We start from the raw sequence: 19,309 nt of genomic DNA, 5'->3' as shown, positions 1-19,309 counted from the left end.
TCAGCAGAGTATATACAAAGCAACTAGTCAAAGTGATCTCTAGAGAAAAGTTAGGACACTCCACGTTTATAAAACTGAGCATCACTGATCCTTGGTGGTGCTTTAAACCCGAAGACCTCAAAGTGCTTCTAAGAGATGCTTATGAAGGTACAAAGACTTACCAGGCCCAGAGATGCTACGAAGAAACTACCTGCAGACAGTGCTTAAATAACTGCTCAAGTCAGTGACACAATGAAGAGTAAGAACCCTATTCTCTGTAAGTACCTTTGGGATGTAAACACCAGGAAAGAAGATCTCCCTGCTTGCTGAAATGCAACAGTGTGGGATAAGAATAAAAGGGGATAAAAGCTGAGTTGAAACAAAAGCAAGTCTCACTAATTATTAAGGACATAGGGTCCTTTCCGAAAAAGACACTAAACACAGAAACTTTTGCTGCTTTTTTGTAGTGTTGGTACCAACTCCCGAAAGAAATTCCAGGTGGTACTTATCTAAGGTGAAGTGGAAGGTACCATCCAACATCTGTCTGATGAGCCAGTTTTTCACCCATTCCAGTACAATATGCAAAGCACATACACACTTTTCTATAGAGTCAGTTCTCAATACACTAAAATAAAATGTGAAATAGTGAGGTTTTGTAAACACCAGTACAGTTCCCCTACTAGAGGCAATGCTTCCTCACTGCCTCCTTCTGTGGTCAGGTGTAAATCAATTCTTTGACTTGAGAAACAGGATGTTACACCAACATCAACTTTTCACAAGAGGTGCACCCAAGTTGTTGCATTTCCTTGTCATGCATTCAGACTGGCAGTTTGCAGTTATAAGCATAGCTTTTCTACTTTTTAAGATGCTGAGAAGCTTTCACAGCTCCCAAATCAGCACCCTTCCAAGGTCTTGAGTTTGGGAGTACTTCTCTTCTAACCTGCTTTTGACTTAATCACACAGTTCTGAAGTCTGCTGCTTGCCTGACTGCATGTCACAGTTAGTGATTCCCAAGCCACTATAGGACCAGTCAGCTGGGGGAAATGACAGCAATGAGCTCAGCTGAACATGCAACAACATAAGGGCAAAGGAAAGAGAACTGAAGTCATTCAACAGTTTCAGTGGATCCACATCCAGACAAAATTTCGAGTGCTTCAGGTCCCAGCAGCCTTTGAAGAGAACTATCCCCACAAAAATGCTGGTTACCTGCTAATCACACACAAACACAGCCACAAAGCAACTACTCAGACTGGGAACTTGTTATGCATGAAAAGTGTGCCAGTGAGATACAGCAGCCTTTGCTGTTTACAAGAAATAACTGCTCCACAGTCATTCATGACTGCAGCTAACATATGGCTCACAGAGTGCAATGGTAACCATTGCCTCAGGTGGTTCACTAACCCATCAGCTACTGCTGGTAACAGCCGATATCATAGGGCTTATTACTTAATTAGCACAGCGCTTTATTTGTATTAGTTCATTAAAAAAAAAAAAAAAGAAAAAAAAAAAAGAAAAAAGACCAGCACAACAGCAAAGCACTTGGAAAGCTGCAGGAGGCATGGCGAGCCCTCACCATATGCACAGCAGTCTCTGAGTGTGGAATATTCTGGCCTAGCTGTCTCCCTCACATGCTCCATAGGGATAGGTAGATTTCAGCGAGACACTCGAAGAAATACACTTTTGAGGACCTGTCCTCCTGGCAGACCCTTTTATAACACAACACATTTACAAAAATAAGGGTAACAATTGTCTGCTACAGCCCAAGCGTCTGTGCTTCTGTGTCACCAACTGCCTGTTGAATAGGGCAGTCAGGGAATTTTGTGCCCCTGTATGCTGACCATCTGGGAAAGGTAAGCACACAGTTCCCATGAAATTCGATTCCATGGTGGGTGCTTCTGGCATCATAAAACACCACCGAGTTCAGAACAAGCTAAAACATAATATTCCTCCTCCTGGAGCACTGAATGTAGTCTCACCCTACTACTCCTTCAGGGAGCTGATCCCATGATCCCTATCCTTTCACACCCACTAGAACCTGTGTCCCCTCATCTGGCCCAGGAATAGTCTTTATGTCACCACAGCCAGCTCCAAGTGCTTGCCTGTAGCTGAATTACTATATGGGCACTTGGGCTTAGAATACCTACCGTGAAAGTCTCATCTGCCCCAAAGTCAAGAAGCTTACACTCAGGCAGGCAGTAAAACACTGTCTAAGTGTTCACATGCCTCAGCTCTCACAAAATGTATCACCGGACCAAAACTAATCCTTCTCCCTCAGGAATAAACCAAGATCATCAGGCATCAATCACGCTCCCATTAAGATGTTTTCATTGAATTCAACAGACATAGCACAGAGCCTTCAGTGAGTCCACAGTCCAATTACAGTATACAGAAAATGTCAAAAGAATTAATCCCCCCTCATTACATGGCCACTATAATGTGCTACAGTGTCCATAATGAGGTGTAGGAGGGAAACTATCCTGCCCCCTTACCTGCAGAGAACAGAAGGTCTGGGTAAACGGTTCCATTCGGACCAGGTAAGATGCCACTATAATTGCTGATGAATAGTGAGTACAGTAATGGCACTGGGCTGACAGGTCTCCTGGAAATTGGACACAAAATCAGGTTCTAGGGCAAAATATCACCATTTCAAGGCCATACCATCCAGTTACCACAGCACAACTAAATAGCAAACAGGTCTTTAAAGCAGATGTGTTCAAGGATTTGCGAGCAAAAGCACACCTTGCATATTTGCATTGAATGTGCACTGTTACTACCATCTCTGTACGTTCTTTTTTTCGCCTTCCACATTGCATTTTCTGAAGATTAAGGCCTTTAACTTTCCAGACTGTACCCTTCCCCATTAGCACCAAAAAAGGTCTTGATCTCCAGAGTTCAACAGCCTCAGCATGCGGTTTCCTTTTCTAAAGTACCTGTTAGCTAAGCTTTGTGCAGCAGTCTTCTACATGCAGCTTAGCTAACAAACAAGACTAATGTGTACAGCTTAGCTAACAGCAGTCTTTTTCAGGGGACATTGCTTTTTGCTGTAGTGTGTCTTCCTGGCCAAGGGAAGACAACAGAATGCAGCTGTACAAGACATGTAAGGCAGTACCTGTAGGAGTCATTTCTCTTTGAATCCTGAACCAGTTTGTATCCAGAAGTGAGAGAATCTCCTTGGCATATAGTGCTTCCCTTAGCCTGAGGTCTGGAAATTTTTTGCGTGGCCATTTCCAAAGGATTCACCAGCATCCCCAAAGGCCTGAGGGGACCCAAGCCTCTGCTGTTTGTTAGTCTCCTAAAACACTCACCCTCACTCTTCTCCACCTCATTGTAGCGTTGGATGAACTTGTGTTTCCTCTCCGCAGTCTGCGCTCCCATGGGCTTTGACAGGTCCCGAAATGTATGAGGATTAGTAAGGTTTAGAGTCTGAAAGCAAAACCAGCAAAGATGTAGATTTTAGATCCCTGGGTCTTAGACATCATGACTCGCTCAATGACACTGGATAGCAGCAAGGCTGTGTTGGAAGTTTCACCTATACAAAGAGGGTCACAGATTCAGTACTAAAACACCCATCTCCAGAACCGGTTATGGGACTTGGAAATAAAGACTTCGCAAATAAAGAACCTTGCAGGTTGCAAATTGCTCTCAAGGCTTTTCTGTCCAAACCTCCTTGTCAGGGGTCACAGAAGCCTGTCCCTGCCTATCTGCCAAGACAACGCAGCCTGCCTTTAAGTAGGTATGTATGAAACAGATGTTCATCCATCTTTCTGAGGCAGAATGTGATCCTCACCATACTGATTTGAAGATACGGTTAATATTTAAAGAATCAGTACTGTTCAAATTAACTATCTCAAATTTTGAACCCTTGGTCTAGGCCCCTCAGCTTCAATGGCGTAATTCGACAAACCTTTGTATGGTTGCTATCATAGAAAGTACAGAATGCTACAGCAAGCACTGACCTCAGAGTGATAGTCAGCAAGGACCCATGGAAACACAGGATACTGCATGTAATCGTTGTAGCTGCGGCCAGCCAATGTGTTCAGGTACATGAGGTAATCAAAGTTGCTGATCTCCCTCTTCTGCCAGGGAAAGGAAACAAGAATTAAAATCTTCTAACTCCACCCCTGAGAACTATGCTTCAATGACACCCGCAAAGCCCTGTGGTTCCCAGGTCTACCAGGACAAGAATTATAAATAGTGGAATCGATCATCCATTGCCATTCAGATCAGCACAATATCTCTTGTACAACAAATTCTGTTCAACAGAATCTGTCTTAAATCTGGTTCTTCAGACAGGCTGTTTGCATTTGTCTATACTCAAGCAGTGCTTTTATGCTGCATTTGCGTAACAGAGTGCTTTCTCCCAATTTAAGAGTGCCAAATGCAAAGAATCTGTATATTTGAAAATCCTGGACAACTGCCTGTACAGAAAAGGCTGCACAAAGTGCTGTATATAAACAAGAAGGTATAGATTTCTTCAATGTGTCCTGCGTCACCAAGATCAGGGGTGCAGGTAAGTAAATGCATCTCTCAGTTCAGCAAAACACCTGGGAAAATGAGAGGTGCGTTGATTTAGATGTCCAGATGATCTGTGAACAGTCATTCAGCTAGGTGGCTGGCTCTCTTTGGTCTCAGTTTAAAAATGTGTAAAGTCACACTTAATCTGCCAGACAGTAGCACCACATGTTTCACAGCAGGAGCAAAACCTCTGTAATAACCAGATGTAAATACTCTGCTCCTCTTGCCAATAACCTTACCTCCAGCAGCACAAGAGAACAGCTTAGGTCTTGAAGTACTTATGTACACACACACACCTGTGCGCAGACACACAGGCAGATGCTGAAATTCTTCACTTAACCATGTGCAGCCAAGATGTAGCTTACCTGCCACTTCTGGAGCATTGTTTTTTCCCCTCCTGAGTGCTTCCTGTACGGAACAAACATTTTATTGAAATAGCCTGCTTCAGTACAATTAAGATCTGTACTCCCTGTGCCCCTGCTCTCATCCCACAGGTATGAGAGAACACCAAGACTAGAAGAATGTTGAGGTTTCACCATTGACCAAAGAATTCCAAAATCAGAGCGTCATCAGTTAGGTTGGTGCTGCACAATACAAATTTCATTACTGCTTTCATTAGGAAGGAAGGCTCTACCTGATGAACAGCTGATGGCCTAGCTTCATTAGATGGCTGATGAATTTATCACTGTCAGTCACTCTCCCTGTGACATGCTGACTCTCCCCAAGCTACTTGCCAGTCTGCTCCTGAATGAAGTATGAGAAAAGTATGATATCTAATAAAGAAAAAAGAATGAAGTAGGGTGGTGGTGCTAAGAATGGATTCTGTTTGCCTTAAGATACCACTGCACACTGTGGCAGTGACACCACATAGTAAATTGCAAGAATTCAGAAGCTGGCTCACAGGCAGAGAAGATGCCCCTGCAGCAGAGGCAGGTGGACAGCTGGGGACAGCAGCCTCCTCAGCTGTTCAAAGCTAAGCCAAACTGCTAATCAGTCTGTGCTCCTGGTCTCACCTCATTGTAAAGCTAGAGTGCTAGTGACAGGTACCATTAAGGCTGTCTGTTTCTATTCTGAAGCCTTATTCTCAAAGGCTCATGCTTTTCTAAAGCATTCTGAAAACACTGGCTTGAAAACAGAGATGCCTCAGTCTCCATATCAAAGATATTTTTGCGCAAAGCACTTTGAAACTAATGTAGTCCTTAAAAACTGGGTTGCCATGTTTATAATTGTATTTTAAAGTAAGAGAGTAAATACATTTTTTCCACTTTCTTTGTTCACAAAATGCAACATTTTACTTTAAATAATAATAAAAAACCCCTCAAGAAACCAGCTGAAGGCATATACTAAACTGGAATTCACTTGAAAACGTGGAAGGGTGAAAGTTTCTGAACAAACAAAAGTCACACTTCAACTACGCTGAACCTTCTAAGGTGTGTCAGCGCCTGAAGGCCATAGACTTGTTCTTGTCAATTCCTAGAGACCAAACCGAGACAAGTGACAGCTTCTGGATTGTCATGGTTTAACCTCATCTGGTAACTAAGTCCCACACAACCGCCTTCTCACTCCCTCACAGTAGGATAGTGGAGAGAATTAGAAAAGCAAAAGTAAGAAAATTCATGGGTTGAGACAGAAAGAGTTTAATTGGTAAAGCAAAAGCCGCACACACAAGCAAAGTAAACCAAGGAATTCATTCACCACTTCTGATCAGCAGGCAAGTGTTCCACCACCCCCAGGAAAGCTGGGCTTCGTCACACGTAACGGTTACTTGGGAAAACAAACACCATCATTCTGAATGTCCCTCTCCTTTCTCCTTCCCCCTAGTTTATATGCTGAGCATGGCGCCATATGGCACAGAATATCCCTTTGGTCAGCTGGGGGCAGCTGTCCCAGCTGTGTCCCCTCCCGACTTCTCGTGCACCCCCAGCCCCTCGCTGGTGGGGTGGGTGAGGAGCAGAAAGGGCCTTGGCTCGGTGTGAGCGCTGCTCAGCAGCCACAAAACCATCCCTGTGTTACCAACAGTGTTTTCAGCACAAATCCAAAACACAGCTCCATACTAGCTACTATGAAGAAAACGAACTCTATCCCAGCAAAAAACCAGCATATTAATTAAAGAAACTTTTGATCTGCCAAAGTAAACAGGGTTGCTGACATGACACAATATAAGTGGTAGTAGGAGATGTTTTTCCTCTTGAGTGTACACCTTTAAATTAATTCTAAGGTGCCAGCTCAGAGACAGGACTACTACATTCCCGAAGTGTAAGGAAAGCAGCTCAGCCATAGATTATAAAACCGCTACAGCAATAGCTAGCTGCTATTTTGCACTCTTGTGCTCTGTATCAGACCACATTAAATACCCACAAAGCTAGGCTTAAAGCAGCCTCAAATATCTAGATAAAGCGCCAAAATGGTCTATGATCATTACAGTTCTATTGAATTTGCAGTAGCAAATTCTTGTAAACTACCTCGCATGATTATGTATCATTATTTTACTGCATATTCAGTCCTGGACCAGTTAATAGTGTACATAAATGAAAACCACTATGGTTTTTTCAACACAGTATTTTTTTCCCTGCTTAGGCACTATCTTCAAAGAAAAGTGTGTCTTTGAGGGAAGGATTTTGCACAGCCTAAGTAATAACTTATTCCATGAACAAACGTGACACCCAATTCTGGCATGTGGTCTGCAACTCCTAAGCTTTGTTTAGTTGTCCTGTTAAGCACAAGAAATCTAACAACAGGAGGCTATGTTTATAGAAACTAGGTAACACAAAAAGGTGTAGTTCATACCTAATGTGGCAAAACAGCATCTTCACTCTTTGTCCAAAAAAATGAATAGCTTATATGATGGCCCAATTTACACAATATAAGTCAGAAGAAAGTCCATTGACTAGAGCAGAGTTATGGTGGTTTCACCCCCAGTTTGAGCCACACAAGGCTCAAGAATGTAGGAATTCTAAAGTAGACAACAGATATCAGGATGACTTACCCTTTACAATTCAGCCCTCACACTATATGGAGATTGCAGAGAGCTTTACCCCACTGGCCTTTGTAAATTCTCTGACAGACATTGAGAACTCAGAGTATCTCAAAGGGATGGAATAGGATCAGGATTCCCGGAATTATTTGAAGTGTGTTTGGATTAGGGTGTTTGACACAGAGATATCAAGTTTGTTCCTTCCCTTTCCACAGAGGCAGACTCACTCACTAAAACTGCTCAGATTTATTTTGGATTTATGGCTGAGTTAGAAAGCAGGGGATTATGCAATGTACAAACCTGCTCAATCGATTATTCCTCAAACATTTAAAGTGGGAGCATTGTAAAATACTTTACACAGGACTAAACTGGGCCAGTCTGTGTGTGTTATGCAAATATACATAACATATGTTGACTTGTGGCTCCCATGATCTTCTGGTGGAACTCTTGCTCTGTGTGTCACAAGCCCTAAGCAGCTAATAAGGACTCTGCAAGGCTCAAAACAATCCTCTCTGCTTACTTCGGAAGCCACTATATAATTCTAAGACGTTGATGAGTTCACCACATGATGAAAATAAGCAAGGCTAAGCATAGTCACTCCCCTGTAAGAGCCATACTTCTGAGTCTCCAGGGACCAGGCAGGATGCTCCCTGCAAGTGCCCAGAGACCTGGAATTCTGCATTCTACCCTTGTTGACTCACAGGGGCTCAGAACATGAATCGCATTATAGGCAGTTCAAGCCTACTCCTCCCTTCTCCTTGGTAATTAATCAACCAGCATTCCTCCAGCCAACACCTCTCTAGCCAGCACAGTAAAAGCTCAAAGCAGATCAACTGCAGCTATCCAACCACAGTAAGTGCATTTAAAATTAAATAAATAATCAAAGGCTGGTTTGAAAAAGAAACAGAAGTGCTTTATAAATGTAAATAACTAAACTTAAAGAGGGGGTGAAGTTATGTGAAGTCATGTATCTATCTATCTAGATTTACATCTATAAGATATTTGTAGGGTGCTAGCCATGGCAGAATCTAAGCGTGATGTGTACTAATGATGATCCACCTTTGGCTACACTATACATAAGTGATTCATTAATCCCTCTTCCATTAACACCAGACTATGATCTCACTCTTGTGATAGCCAGTACTCTCCATTTGCTAGAGACAGGTGGATCTCAACCCATTTGGAGATTCATTGCAGATGAGATAATCTCAAAGGATAAGATTTTGCCCCCACTGAAATTAATATAAAAATTCCAGTAAACAATGGGTTCTTAGACTTCACAAAGCTGCTTTCATTTTCTTTTTGTCTTCCATCTTCCAGACCTTTTATGTCTGCAAAAGAGTGCCAAGGCTGTCCTAAAACCACTTTTCTGAAAGAATTTTTGCAATTACCAAAATTATTGTAAGAAAAAAACCCTTCCTGGTAAGCCACAACCTAGGTTCAAATCCTACTATTAAAAAGAGGACAGAAGACATCAAAAGTAATGTCAGCTTCCCCTGTGAAACAATCAAGTGTCTCTCAAACTCAGAAAAGTGTCAGGTTAGATTAATTTAGAATAAAAGTACAGTGTCCTCTTTGATTGTACCAGTCTCCCTTCTGGGTATTTTTACTCTGTGCTCAAAGAATAGAAATACAATATGAAATCTGTAAATCTGTGTAATATTAAAGTAGGGCTCCTTGAAGTGGGATGTCTTGAGGGGGCTATGGAGGGAGAAAGGAATCTCCCTCTTGTAAGGAACACTGTTTGCACCATGTATATCCACAGGCTTACAGCATACAAACGGATAACGTTTCCGCTGCAGAAATGCTGCACTCAGGCACACTTCAGATCATGGAAAAAAAAATAATCAAGTAAATTCAATTAATTTGTTGAGATGAACAAAATGCAATCTCAAACCCTGGAATCAGGCAAGCACATCAACATTATCAGCTGCTTTATGCCAAGAACATCCTGGACATCAGCAAGAGAGGGGCCTCAATGTTGCATTTCCTGTGAACAATACCTACTACAAAACACTGCTATTTCTCTTGCATAGTTCTTTTTTTTCAGATACTCCTTTGAAATTATTGCAACCAGTTACTAAAAACTTGAATTTGGTATCCCCAGTCATAGACACAAATTCCAGTAAATTCACATGCTACAAAGGGAAATTGTACCAACTGCACTTTTGAAGGGTCACAGATAAATGAATATAAACTAATAGTTCATATCCTCTCTGCTGCACAGCTGAATGAACCTTCCCTCTTGTGTCCATATCTGTCAGATGTGGATTGTGCTAAGGATGGTACCACAAATGTTGTGAGTTTTAACACACATAAAAGTATCTCTCACTGTATTACGGCCAAGTAAAATGAAACAACCAAATGACTAAAATGGACAGTTAAGGCAATGTAAAAAGTTGACAAACAGCTTCTAACGAGGTCCAGATGCTTTTTCTTTCTGTATAATTTGAAATCTAACATTTCCAGGCACTGCATGCCTTTCAGTTCTTTTCCCTCCAGCTTGAACTTGCAAGCTGGAACCAAGCATTATGCTAATAATCTCCAAGGACACAGCATTGCTGTTGCTTAGGAACAAAAGTTTCACAGGCTGTGGAAGGAGAATTGAATACAAAGACCCTGAAGCTGCGGAAGTTCTTTCTCCACTTTTGCCAAATTGTCCTGCAATCCCGGCTCACCGTTTTATTTACAGACTGAGAGACTAATTGATTACTCAAGAGAAGAGCAGACAGAGGACAACTGCACAGTAACAGACCACGAAGGCTAGTCCTACTGAAAAAAATCAAGCAGCTTGTGGCATCTATACCTTGTGTTCTAAGTCTTCCTAGCCGCTAGCCGGTAAGTTCTTATGGAGGGGGGCAATTTGGCAGAATTTTTAAGATGAAATAATATTTTTATTTATTCTTGGTGGGCCTTGCTTTTAAAAGTGACCTTGTACAGTGTGTAGCACAGTGGCTCTGAAGTGATTTAGAAAAGTAAGAAAATTAAGGAAGGAAACCTCTATTTATTTGGTCATGGCAGGATTTAGTCTACAGCTGCCTGTTAGCAAGAGACTACATTTAAAATAGCCAGCGAATTAATCTCTATTCCACAACAGGTCGTATCCAACAACAAAGAAATGGTAACAGGCTTATAAATAAGGAAATAAAATTCTACTCTAGCTGGAACTGCCTGGCTTCATGCAAAATCTTTTGTTGTATGAATGCTGGTTTTAAGCTTTACATGAAAGCTTTCCACAGAGCTATTCCATGGGTGAATTAGAACATGTCACCTCACTGCCTTCCTGCCCCCAGAGAAGAGCAGGGCATGCACAGCTCCTCTGGGCTTGGCAAGCCTGCTCTGCAATACACAGACATCCAGGAGGAAAGACAAAGGAAACTTTTCTCACTGACTAGTTCAGGATGGGATCAAGATGGTTCTGTGCAGCTCTGGATGCAGACAAGTAGGAAGCAGCAACCTATGGGAGGAAAAGAACAGGCAGCACCACAGAGGAAGGGGTACTGAAACACCCAGACAGTGTCACAGGCAGAAGGCCTGTTCTGCTCCTGCCAGCCCTGTGCTGAGAAAGGAAGAAGAAAGGTTCAGGCAGAAGAGACTGCCCCATCGGGGTCCAAATCTATATTCTAGGATGGGATCTCCTTCTTAGGATAGGCTTTAGCTACAATGGGCCATGACTGGGCCCTGTGCAAGTGCTTAAGTGCAGGTAAGGAGTAATCATAAATCCTTCCTTCGCACTGACAGCCCTAGTCATGATGCTCAAGGTCTGTTCCATCCCTGCAGCTCCCAGCAATGCAGAGCACCGCAGAGAGCATGATGGCCTTGACATATGTTTTCTGCTCATTTCTATATCAGGTCAGCCTCGAAGTTCTGGGCCTGTGAAACACTCCTAAAGTGCTGGGGTTAGACCTGGGCTTTCAAAAGCCCAACCCAAACCAAAGACTCTACACTTGGTAAAGTGTATCTACCAAGTGTAGATAAAAAGGGGAAGAGTTTTCTAGTCAAGGTCTTCTTTAGTGAGATCTTACCACATAGAAATGCAGCAACCCCACCCCTGGGCAAAGACTTGCCAGCAACTCAGAGGGTGAACCTAGCAGTGGGGTGAGGGTTTAGAGAAAACGAGTAAGGAGAGTTCCCTCTCGTCACCTTTTCTTAGATCGCAGGGCAACACAGGTACCTCTCCCTCTGCTATCTCAGGAGATGCACTATGAGCATGAGATTGAACAGGCATAATTAACATTTACAGCAAGGAGGGCTCCTGCAATTCCTGAATTTATAATATCAGTGGCTGCAGAACTGGAGCCTTCTTATACAGAGCTAAAGAAAATGAGACATGGCTAAGTAAGCTCCATTATCTCCAGCTACAGCCCTGTGAAACACTGATAATTAGTTTACAAGCATGCAGAGACAAGAGAGCTATTCATCCCCCTTCGAGTTGTCTGGTGCACTGTGGTGTTTCTGCAGACCTTTAATGCTAATCTCTGTCTTTGGGATTGCAAATCACCTTTTTGTAAGTTTGGAACGTGGCTCCAACTTTTAACCCAAAGGAAACAGCACTTGGAAAGTGCGAGCACTCACTAGGGACTCATATTTTCCTGATCAGTGCACCTCGGAGGTCCACAGTAGGATTTTAAAAAATCCAACTAAAGGAGGCTGTTAAACCTCTTTGAAGTCTGGGCAGCACCCAGTGCATCACGCAAAGAGATCTGTCTCAGGAAAGCTGCACTGATCTGTTTGTTTGGACCTCTTAAAAATCTGAAAGGTCCAGGTTCAAACTTTGTAACAAGTTGGCAAGGGTTATTGACAGAGAAGTGCCCAAACCCAAAACGCCGAACTACTTACTCCTGAACGCCGGGCCTCCAGCACTCAACCTCGTACACCAGCTCCCTCTAGTGCTCGCAGGCACGCACAGCACAGAGGGAGCCCAGCACTAGGAACCAGCCTGGAACGGCAGCTGCGGGACAAGCTGGTTTTTTGGCTCCCCGCTATTTTTAAGAAACGAAACTGGTTTGGATCAATGTTTACCCCTTGAATTTTAAATGAAAAGTAATTTAAAAAAATTACCAGGAACTGAAAAAAAAATTAATGTTTTCTTCCCTAAGAGTTTTCCAGATATTCCAAAAGCATTTAAAAAGAAATTTTCATTTTGAATTTTTTAAAAAATATTTATTTTTCTTTGAGGATACCTTTCATTGTTTTAAAGGCATACTTCGTCAAAAAGCTTCACTGGTAAAAATGCACTGAATGTTTTTGTCAAATTATCCAATACAAAATTCAAATCAAGAGAAAGTTGGACCCAAAAGTCACCAGGTTCACATCAATTGCAGGAAACAAAGTCTTTTTCCATCCTGCCAAAGTGTAAGGAAGCTGCCTTGCAGATCTTTTTCTGAAGCATGGTAGTCACCCTCTGTGCACCAGTAATTGACTCAGGGTGTTCTGTACCAGCCATAGCGCTCTCCCATTTCACACGCAACTGAACTTTATCTTCACAGAATTGCCAACCAGAATATTGCATCAAATCCTTAAAATCAGTCATTTGTGATTCAAAAAACCTGAAGTTCTCCAGAACTTCCTGCCCACTCCTGGGCAAATTACTTAAGCTAACATAAACAAAGGTGGGCAAAGTGCTTAATTTTCCACTGTACTTTGCTTCAGTTACCAGCCTACACTATGGAAAGAATGGCATCGATATTGCCCCTGGGACAACGTAAGGTTAAACAACAGCAAAAAGTGAGAGGCCTTTGGTTATAATGGTAATATGACCCTGTAAGTACTAGTGAGAGACAGAAGCCTGGGAGTGACAGACACAGAAAGATTTAACTGTGTTTAAATATTTTTATATAAAATAACAAATACTCAATTTTGGAACATACCCTCTGGCGAGACTGACCCCAATGTACTGCTTCCAGGATTTTCTGAAGCATCTGCCTCATTACAGAGCTCATGGGAGTGTGGGTGGTAACTGGCAGAGATCCCCCTTGGGTTTGCATTATTTTGGACTATGGCATGTAATTGGAAAGGAGCTGAAATGCCTTAGTTGTAGCCTGAGCTTCCCCTTCATGTATTTGCACATGATTAATGAGCAGCCAAAAAGCCTGAAGGGTTTGTAATGAAGCCTTTCTAATAGGGAAATGTATCGTAGACAAATCCATATTTTGTCCCAAACAATCATTCATCAAAGCCGTGATTTGACTCTTCACAATTAAATGCCAAAGCACCCAAACCATCCTGAGATTAGCCAGCTGTAACCCAAGCTCCTCTCTTCTCTCCAGCTGAGAGGGACATTGTCATCCATTTAGGAATAGGAATCAACCTATTTCCTTTGTCACTAGCCATAATTAACAGTTGTATTTGATGACCTTTGATTAGAGAGAGAGTTCACCAAACCTCAGACTGCAGTGGACTGCTACTCAAGCGTGTAGCACGTGCTGGCACCAGTATGAGCCAGAAGTCTGACCATCACACCTACATGCACTTTTTGAGGGAGGGCACCTTCACAGTGGGAGTCCCATCTATCCCATAGCATGGAGGGAACGTCAAGATTAAAGTATCCAGAATCTTTCCTTGAAAGCACAGGAGGCACAGTAAGGCCTGGTTTAACACATCATTAAGCAGCACTGACACAAACCCCTCTGTTGCAGTCTGCCCTGTAGGTGATGTATGACCTACAAGCAGTCCTGGCAAATCTGGGACCCCACTATGTCCTGAGGTCCTGGTTAAAACAACACTCTTAATTTGCTTTACACATTTAATCCTTCAATAGCGACCAGAACCCAAATCTGAGGTTCATTAAACAGCATGTTTAACTAACTTGTCAACAGATGCCAGGCCTGTAAAGGCGGCAACCTGTTGGTCTGGTAGAATCAGTACAATTTTGGAGAGCTTCTTTTAGTGCGGTCCCTAAGGACTGTATTGGGACCCACAATATATTTTGCTCAGGTCATCAAATGGCTGACGGATAATACCACATTTCATTCAGCTTCGTTACATGCTGAGCTCAAATCAGCATCTAGGGATGAAAGACAGCAGATTTCTCCCACTTGTAATTTCACCCTGTAATGCAATATAGGTGTTACAATGCAATAAAATAATATTGTAGATTATTAGAATTTCACCTACTCAAAATACTTTCAAGGAGGAACTTTCAGAGTTGCAGCTTCAGGGTTGAAAAGACCTGACCTCAAAAAAAAAGAATTCTGAAGAGTCCAGCGGTCATATGTTAGTTCATAACTATGTGATTATTTTGTTTTTAATTAGGGAGTAAGAGCCACCTCTTTCAAAGGCTTTACGGGAGTTCCCACACCTTATCCACAGCCTGGTGTGTCTGTCTGTCTCTCAGTGGAAAGATGGCCAAGGGGAAAGCAAAAGGTCAAAAAGGGAAGGTGATCACCTTGAAAATTGCCAAAAATTCTATCCGGATATCTTTTGATGGAGGGCGCCGTCTTGACTTAAGCAAGATGGGCATCACCACCTTTCCTCAGTGCATTCTGAAACTGGCTGACGTGGATGAACTCGATTTGAGCAGAAACATGTTAAAAAAGATTCCAAGCAGCATCCAGAAATTCCAGAAACTGCGCTGGCTGGACCTGCATAGTAATCAGCTTGAGGAGCTGCCCAAGACAATAGGTACACTTCAAAACCTTTTCTACCTGAATATATGCAACAACAAGCTGACCAGCAAACATCTGCCAGAAGAGTTAAACCTTCTCAAGAACCTGCGTATTCTCAACCTTGGCTTGAACTGTCTTGACAGTATCCCCACTAGTCTTGGGGCCCTGAAGGAACTTAAGGAGATAGGTCTCTTTGACAACACCTTGACCGCCATCCCAAACAGTGTGAAAAATCTCCCCAAGCTCAAGAAACTGAATGCAAAAAGAAACCCTTTCCCAGATTCAACAGAGCAAGAAGAGCATGCCGACCCCGTTAAAGGCATAGAAACACTCTACCTGGTACAAGAGAAAGACCTGTGCTGTTCCTGCCTGAAGATGTGTCAGGATGAGAGGGATAAGCTGAACAAGTTAAAGAACGTGACACCTAGCCCCTCAGAGAAGCCACATTTCCCTTTACTCCAGACACCCAATTCCTCTGCAAAGGATAACCAAGAAGAATGGAGATTAAGAGATAAACATCCCTGAAATATACCAAGGTACTCCACAGACCATGTCACATGGAGTCCAGCCCAAGCTAATAAAAAGCTGACCTCCTTCCTCCTCCTCCTCCTTATTCTTCCTGCAGTTCTCTTCCTTTAAAGATCTACTCAGTTTTAGAAGCAGTAGATTTCTGTGGTCTCTAAAACAAATCTAAACCAACAGACATATATTTGGGAAAGGAAGGACCATTTCCATTTGGGCCTGTTCCTACAATGTGTTCATGTTTGGGTTTGTTTGGGCTTTTTGGGGGGTCTCTTGTGCACGCACGTGTCCAGAGAAGGAATCTTCAAAAAGATCGTTTTTTCTAGTAACTCCACTCCACCACTGAGACCTAAACATTACTTCTGTTCATTTTTATAGGTTGAAACACAGTTAAACTAGTCTCAGTAAACACCATTTGGAGGAAAAGGAACAGACCTGGGAACCTTCTGCTGCTGGTGGTTGCCACCAAACCCTCAGAGAATCTCAGGCACGCACTGTCAATGTGAGAACCATGAGCCTGTTCAAATTCAGCAGAGGCAGCAGACGCAAATTCTCAGGAGCCACTAACACAGTGCTTAGAGCTAAATAACCAGTGATCCTGTTTCCCATCAAGGGGCCAGACTGCATAAGCAAGTTCTCTGGGAATTTGGGTGCTATAGCTGGGTTCAGTGATTTCTAACTTACACAAGAGTGTTTTGTCTGCCTCTGAGTCTCCCCCCACGTAAGGTACAGAAATCAGAAGCGGTAAGGAAAAGATTGCTCTTTTTAAGGGTCCTGGGCATATCACTTAAGCAGTGACAAAGAGAAAAAGATTCACCCTCTTTCATGATACAAGAGTCAGCCAGTGAATTGATGAAATCAGGTCTGGTGTCCCCACAGTACTTTTAGCTTTCTGTTTACATGTGCACATGCACGTGTGCACCTGAGCACACACATTCACTTGCTCATATCACATCCCTAGGGCATAGAGTGCTGACAGCCTACAAACAGCAATATACAGGTACAAGCAATGAGCAGATTATAAAAGCAGTCAAGCATGACATGAGAAGAGGTGCTGGCTATGGCCGTAATAACATATGGTGACAGCAAACATTTAGGTATATTTAAATGAAGATTAAAGTGCCAGGGGCAAAGTACTCAGTAGTCCAGCAAGACCCCATTATCATTTTTCAAATGGCTATAGTAGAGCCTGGAAGTCAGAACTCCTGTGTATTATTCCTATGGACTAGGTGGAAAACTGATATAGTTCCCCAGAACTGCTACTACCTCAACGTTGTATGATACATCAGACTAGTAATTTCTTCATTCTGTGCTTCAGCTGTTAATAATTATTAATAGTGTGTCTGGTCTGGCCTGCCTCCCTGTCTCAGGTAGGATAGGAAAAGCTGGAATGCTATGGAAGATGGCCATTGACCCTAGATGGGTAAGGAGCCCCTCGTGCTGCTCTTGAGTTTTTCTAACTCAAAAGTGGCTTCAGAATTCAAACAAGGGAAAAGTAAACTCATGAAGTCCTCAGTCCTTCAGTTCCCAGACTGGAGCTTGGTAAAAGGGAAGCATGTCCACTGGGGTCATTTTCTCTAACTTTCCACTTAAGCACAACTTTTCTGGGATCATTACTTAGGCAGTGGTACTGTCTTACATTTATTTTATTTCAGCTCAGCTCATGCTCTAACACAGCCCAAAGCTATACCATAAGGCCACTTACATTCTCAGAGTGAGTAAGGTGCACAGGGTCCTCGCTAAGCCAGTGGTGTAAAACTGAAGACAGAGCCTTATGGGATTCAGGACAGGCTACTTTAGATCTAGACATACAGTCTGCTTCAATCTCTGAGACCAAACATTAGTCAAGTGTTTTTCACAATAAACATAAGCCCAACTAAAGCCAAAAGTTCCTGCAGTTATAGTGCATCTTAAGATATTCCCACCTGCTGAGCACCCAGCAAGTACAGGGAAAGGAAACTCTGGGGTGAGTTACTGGTTACTTCACGCAGAACAGACATCATGCTCCATAGAGTCAATGATCATCTCTGACATAGGTTAGGGTCCAGCCAGAGCTGGTTGCATACGGCACTGATACTTTTTGCGAGCAAATGGCTGGTACTCAGGGGTGAAAATGTTCACTTCCAAGATAGGTAATGATTAACAACAGACAGACTGAAAATTAAAAAGAAGAGTACAGGTGACAGGCCACAACAACACATAGGGGCAATCTGCCCCACAGGTCTCAACAGCATTCCAGCCTCCAGGCAATCATTTCAGAGGATACCATTAGGCACTTTGGGTTGTGTTCCTCAGATATCCAAACTGAGAAGAGTTACAAGTATGTGAGTAACTCAAGGTCAGCATGGAACATGCTTTCAATCACCTCCCACTAGGATAAAACCTTTTTTCCTGAGTTGCTAAATCTGAGTCTTGGAATCTCTACTGCACAGTTACTATAACATGCCAAAACATCCATGTGTACATCTATCGCTGTCTCCCCTAACCACACAATAAAAAGGCCATTACACAGAAGTATTATGGATCAGCTCTAACCTCACCTCACTGACTGTCTCTTTCCCACACTAACCATCTGTGTAGAGTTTACTAATAAAGTCATATTAAGGAGGTAATAATTATTAAACAACAATGCACAGTCAGCTACTCAACAGATTCTTCATGTTTTCATACTGTGGATGGTGTACGCTAGAATGCTTTTTGGAGTTCTGGGGACACCTTTGAGTCTTTAAAATAAAGGGCACAAATAGGTAAGTTTCTAGATTATTTTTTTAAGGTGCAACTTATTCACACAATTTAACTTATCCAGCGTTTTCTATGTTTTACCTTATATTCAAGGACTCTTCTGTTATCCCCTTTGATTTCAAAGCAGGCTGGAAAGAGCAAAATCTATAGGAGATATGAAAGTCACATTACAATTATTTAAACTGTTATCGGTATACATTACATATGTATATAATCTATATCATGACCTGACAGCAACTTTCTTCCTGAAGGATGCCACAGCATTTCACTGAGACTCTAACCCAGGACAAAGATGCAAGACAACACAGAAAAAGCATACATTTAACATTATGGAGTTGACTATGCGTTGGATAAAAGCAATTTATTTCCGAAACAGGACCTTGAACTGATACATAGGGCTATGGACTTATGATCAGTTGGTTTAAGGTTCTATTAATTAAAGCCAGAGCAGAAAGGAATACCAGCCCACATCTCAGCTATTCCTGTTTACTTTCACTGGGGGTTTATGATGTCAGACATACTAAACCCTTGAAATATATAGGTTCGGTAACCTTCATCTGAGGGGCAGTACAGGCAGCTGAGGACCAAAACCTTATCCTGAGCTGCCTCCACAGGATTCCCCCAAAAGGTATTTGTCAGAGCTAACAGACCATAAAGCTAAGGGCTAAACTAAGCAGCTGGCTCTGGGGCAGAACCTGGTGATTCTAAGTAGCCACACTATGCAACCAGTTTAGAAAGGAAGGATAGATAAACATACGCTGACTTTTTAAGCAACACTCCATTAGAAACTGTTCAGAGATTTCAGGAGCAGAAGGAATTCCTATGATTGTTTAGAAATTAACAGTACCAATCTTTAGTCCAGGCTGCAGAATTTACCACAAGAAGTACTATGTATCGAAGTACTTTTCCTACATAAAAGACAGTGAAAGTAAACTTAATACAACAGCCTGAACTTCAGTAGGAAAAAAAG

General features: G+C 42.4%; 2 protein-coding genes across 3 annotated transcripts in view; one reads left to right on the top strand and one right to left on the bottom strand.

Annotated features, from left to right (window-relative positions):
* The window catches only part of WDFY4 (WDFY family member 4), a 144,763-nt gene that overhangs the window by 27,138 nt on the left and 98,316 nt on the right, over positions 1–19,309 (bottom strand). For both annotated transcript variants that reach the window (XM_037400317.1, XM_037400318.1), the window contains exons 47-51: positions 18,421–18,483; positions 4,860–4,902; positions 3,936–4,055; positions 3,285–3,402; positions 2,469–2,578 (exon numbers count right to left, since the gene is read on the bottom strand). In XM_037400317.1, coding sequence (XP_037256214.1) covers positions 2,469–2,578; positions 3,285–3,402; positions 3,936–4,055; positions 4,860–4,902; positions 18,421–18,483 — 454 coding nt within the window. The remainder of the gene's footprint in view (positions 1–2,468; positions 2,579–3,284; positions 3,403–3,935; positions 4,056–4,859; positions 4,903–18,420; positions 18,484–19,309) is intronic.
* On the top strand, positions 9,733–18,217 carry LRRC18 (leucine rich repeat containing 18). The gene is made up of 2 exons (XM_037400320.1): positions 9,733–10,306; positions 14,805–18,217. The coding sequence occupies exon 2, from the start codon at positions 14,812–14,814 to the stop codon at positions 15,598–15,600; it is 789 nt and encodes a 262-aa protein (XP_037256217.1). The 5' UTR covers positions 9,733–10,306; positions 14,805–14,811; the 3' UTR covers positions 15,601–18,217.

The sequence above is a fragment of the Falco rusticolus genome, chromosome 9 (genome assembly GCF_015220075.1).
Source record: "Falco rusticolus isolate bFalRus1 chromosome 9, bFalRus1.pri, whole genome shotgun sequence".
Classification (NCBI taxonomy): Eukaryota; Metazoa; Chordata; class Aves; order Falconiformes; family Falconidae; genus Falco; species Falco rusticolus.
The sequence above is the reverse complement of the archived record's forward strand: the minus strand, read 5'-3'. Positions and strand labels throughout refer to the sequence as shown.

Bases quoted from the DNA above. Each gene is read 5' to 3' on its own strand.
- LRRC18 (XM_037400320.1), top strand. From the start codon at position 14,812: ATGGCCAAGGGGAAAGCAAAAGGTCAAAAAGGGAAGGTGATCACCTTG.